General features: G+C 46.5%; 2 protein-coding genes across 2 annotated transcripts in view; one reads left to right on the plus strand and one right to left on the minus strand.

Annotated features, from left to right (window-relative positions):
* The window catches only part of T265_01606 (hypothetical protein), a gene marked incomplete at both ends in the record, with an annotated part of 30638 nt that overhangs the window by 1370 nt on the left and 24856 nt on the right, over positions 1-4412 (plus strand). Inside the window, 5 exons of the mRNA XM_009165665.1 lie at positions 267-399; positions 1637-1807; positions 2430-2606; positions 2974-3078; positions 3120-3494. Coding sequence (XP_009163929.1) covers positions 267-399; positions 1637-1807; positions 2430-2606; positions 2974-3078; positions 3120-3494 — 961 coding nt within the window. The remainder of the gene's footprint in view (positions 1-266; positions 400-1636; positions 1808-2429; positions 2607-2973; positions 3079-3119; positions 3495-4412) is intronic.
* T265_01607 (hypothetical protein) overlaps positions 4048-4412 on the minus strand; it is a gene marked incomplete at both ends in the record, with an annotated part of 3326 nt that continues 2961 nt past the window's right edge. Inside the window, 2 exons of the mRNA XM_009165666.1 lie at positions 4048-4138; positions 4234-4342. Of these exons, the coding sequence (XP_009163930.1) occupies positions 4048-4138; positions 4234-4342 (200 nt within the window). The remainder of the gene's footprint in view (positions 4139-4233; positions 4343-4412) is intronic.

The raw sequence follows: 4412 nt of genomic DNA on the forward strand, positions 1-4412 counted from the left end.
GGCCCATCTCTCCAGTCGACGTTTCTGTGAGTAAATTAATGAGCCATCTTTTTCACTTATCGTTTCGCTGACTGTTGCTTTCCTAGGGCCAGTCGATCGTATCAGTTGGTAAAGGGTACGGCTTTTTCCCGTAGCAAAAGCCTTCTCCATCTCCCGAGCTTTCGATATCCACCAGAGCTCTCGGTCTTTCCTTAGACTCCACTATTTGGGGATTTGCGTGCGCTGTCGTACTCGTTGCCTGCTGGTATGGCTTTAAAGTGGTTCAGCTGCAATACCCTTCCAGTGCCTAGCTGTCACGCTACCCGAAAGAAGCACGAGGGCTGGGATACTGCCAGGTTGCCCAAGCCTAGACAGGGGAAGTCGAGATGCAGAGGTCGGGTTCGAACCACGGACCCTCCGGTCAGTAAATCCCAGCCATCGTGCGACCTTCCGGTGGCATTGCAGTTAGGCACCGAAAGGGTGCTACTGCTGAGCGATTTTTGCCTTAAGGGAGAAAGAATATGGTGGTACTGAATACCCTGGAATCTTTCGTCAAAGAGAGGAACAAATAGAGGATCCAGAAAGGCCCCATTTTTCTCGACCAAGAAATGCTGCTAAGGATCCTGCCACCTAATGCATTAGGGCCTAAAGAGTGGGACGATAGAAAGACCGCACCAGGTCACGATTGCTTATTCGACCTCGATCCCATCCTAAAGCTGCTACCCATAGTAGTTGAACTCCAGTTCTGTAATGACCTTGGCTACATTGGCTGAAATTCACTTTCTTATGGGTTAATCTTATTAGAAAGGCCAACGGGTAGCACGCAGACAGGTACAGGTTTCCATATTGCGATAAATCATGCTGTTTGCTGTAATAGGAGTGTAGGAACCGTAAGGTGCTTCTCCAGGCAACCAGCATTCCATTATGTATAGCAGCATCGTTGCTGCCCTTCCCATTCCGAATGGTTTTCCCCAAAACCTCAAATTATGTACGTCTAACGGTTGATTGTGACTGCCGACAAGTTAACCAATGCTGTTGGAAAACAGATACACGTTGAAATGAGCCCGATGCAGCTGCCATGCGTGGTAGCTTCAAGAACCTGATATCTATGCCCTACCCTCTTCGACCTGAAGCCAGATTATCGAGCCATTGAATCCGGAACAGGTCCCTCAAAAATACCCTGACAAATGCTGTCTCGCAGTTAGCACTTTTGAGGTAGAAACCGGGGCGAGGCTTTTTGACGAAAACCTCACATCTTCCCGCTGTCTTGTGAGTCAGACCTTTAGGTCAAAGGCGCAAAGCGAAGTATCTCAACCAAATCCCCTTCAGTCTGGGCAACGTCAGTGTTGATTCACTGACACGCAGCCATACAGTTCATCTAATTATATTTAAGCCTCAAACTAGAAGGAAGAGAAGGATGAGTGTGGTGGGGGAACTAGTGCTGGTCTATATCAAGCCGTCTGAGGTGCCTACACCTCCAAGGGCTCAAGCAGACAATCTGGAAAAAAACTGACAGCACAGAAACCACAGACATCGGTCAGTCGCCATTTCTTTCAATGTCCCCAGCCAAGCGCAGGGGGGGGACCCCATCACGGAAGGCCTACAACACCGACAACATCCAAATTCTTCGTGTTCTCTTTCGCACCCTTCTGTCAAGTCACGCGTTGTCCACCTCGCGACTTGCGCAATTCCGAAGGAGGCACGGAGAACAACACTCGACCCGGTAGGTGGTGTTTCGGCATGTGCAGCACATGGCCCATCCATCGCAGTTGATGGTGCTGAATGTTTTCCGCGATTGAAGTGCCTGCTGTACAACCTTCGACAACCTGTCAGTCAAATTTATTAATGTTCACTGTTCACATTACATGGTCACGCAATGTTAGCTCGTCGGTAGAGCACGGAGTTTACAGGTTGAGGTATTTTGTCTACTTGAAGAACAGAAGGAAGTGTTCATTTGGAGCATTGCGTAAGTATAGTGTAATCCTAAGTTCGTAGCATCGAATTGCCTTAGTCATTGGGTTAACTGTACTGACGATTCTGTTGCTGTTATCGATTATCATTTGGTACATAACTGCTTGCCTCAGCGCATTATACCTCCAACCGTGCTTTAGTTTAGGTGTACCGATTTCATGCACGCAGTTCCGAACTCCAAACAATGATTTCGGACTGTATGCCTACTAACCGAGCCGTGACGCTTCTCTCTTTGGGTCGTTGTTGTTTCTAAAACCTCTGGATGCAACTAGGTCCAACAAACCGCAACTCTCAATTTGGTTGATCCATGTTTGGGTGAACTCCTCGTCCAAAACCACCCATACCTAATCATCCTCATTTCCTCCGCTGTCAGTGTTTTCCCGGGATCTAGCGATCTGGGTACAGAATTTTTTTGAATCGGAATTAAAAGCGATAGGTCAGTTGTTTTTCACTGGTCATCTCGTTTTTTCCACTTCCAGCCGGTTGTGGGGCACCTCATCTGGAGGGGACGTCACTTTCGGTTGGTGTGTCCCTTTATGGGCCCAATTCGCATGAATATGGATGGAAGAGACTGGAGTTGCCCCATATGTTTGGAGCCTACTGCAGCCGATCTGGTGGTGAAACTGTCGCAGTGTGGTTGTTCATTTTGCAGACCAGTAAGTTTTGGTTTTTTATTTTTCTCTCGCACCTATGTTTATCTTTGCAGTTTCATACGGAGTCTTATGAACTCCGGATTGCTTGTATAGCTACACCGTGTTGGTCTTCTGAGTATGTTCTGAGGTATAAGGACCATCGTTTTGTATTTTTGTATTTTTGTTGCAAGTGCGCAACCATGTGTCTTGATCTCGTTATGTGATGTCTCCAACAAATGTTTTCAGACATGCGCTGTGCAGCCAATGAATGGCAGCCACCGATACGTGATCTTCTGTTTTATCTATCCGCTTTGTTAACCTTAACATTAGCATCTTGTTTTTAATCTGTGTTATACCTTTATCACGTTCACTGTTTTTTCAATCTGTATAGTGTTTGGTGCGTTACCTCACCACTATACTTGGTGATTCGTTAGATGCGGACTTCTCCTGTCCAAGCTATCGATGCGATGCGAAGGGTTTACTCACAGAATCTGAAGTAAGTGGCTGTCTACCTCTCACTAGGAAACTTCATTCTAGATTAAAGACCTCCTACCAACGATAACATTGTATGACCAATATCTCAATCGTCGCCTGGACAGAGGTGAGTTGGGGAAATTATTCCTTCTAGTACATTCACTTCGTTTTCCAGAGGTTCAAACGAATAGTGCACTGACATTTTGCCCAGCGGCTGGCTGCGGCGCAATCTGTGATATCCTGCCCAAACCCATCCCTCGTTCCTCACCAGGCCCCGGCTCTAATGTTGTTTTCAAGCGGTTTCAATGGTGGAATCGTTCGCCACTTATCCAGAGACAACCAACCAATGATTCGGCCCTCACTTTAGACAACCCAACTATATCTGAAAAGTCAATACCTGGCGTACGAACTAGCTATGGTGATAGCGATTCTTTTCCCGTACGTACTGAGTGCCGCCTATCTAATGTGCCGGTATGGTTTTATTGAGATATGCTTTTCCACCACCTCTCAGAAAGCGTTCACAGCACCCTAATTTAGCTAGAGCACGTATTATTCCTTTGAAAGCCCCATTACCTACTAGGCGGCGCATGTAAAAGTGATGTGAAAATAGGTCATACCTTAACCCCCTGCAAGCGTTCTTATCTAATTCCCGTGATGTGTTTTCCGCATGCATCGAGTCTCTGAATCTGTCCATTCTAGTCCGACACGTAGCAGTAACATAAGCAGCTCTTTCAAGTGTAAGTATAGGTAGTTTTCACAGACGCTTGATGTGGCCTATTTGCATCGGTCTATAGAAGTCTTTGACTGTTGCCTCCAACATAGAACAAGGTAGTGTTTCGATTCATTAAAAATCAGCCGGGGTTTTGTCGACCATATATGGTGAGTGAATAATTACACTGTTCTCTCAAATGGTCTGAAATGCTGTGTGCTTAATTTTAGGGGCAAATCATCATCATCAACGACAAATGGTCTAAATGCTGTGTGCTTAATTTTAGGGGCAAATCATCATCATCAACGACAGCATGACATCAGTGTTCAACACCGATGCTTCAATGGCGTACAGCCATGACTTATTTGAAAGCCTTATTGTAAAGAAAAGACTAAAGGTGGATGGGGGAGGGACTTAGTGCTAGCTTAACACAATCATTCCGAGGTGCCTACACCTCCAGACATTCACTCAGGCAATCTGGACAGAAACTGACAACAAGAACGCCACTGACATCGGTTGGCAGCCATATCTTGTAGTGTCTCCAACCAGGCACAATGAGGATCACGCGGTCCCCATCCTGGAAGGCGAGTAGCACCGACAGCACCCAAGCATTTCGTGATCTCCTTCATACTCCTCTGCCAGGTCAT

This window comes from Opisthorchis viverrini (assembly GCF_000715545.1).
Source record: "Opisthorchis viverrini unplaced genomic scaffold opera_v5_17, whole genome shotgun sequence".
NCBI classification, from domain to species: Eukaryota; Metazoa; Platyhelminthes; class Trematoda; order Opisthorchiida; family Opisthorchiidae; genus Opisthorchis; species Opisthorchis viverrini.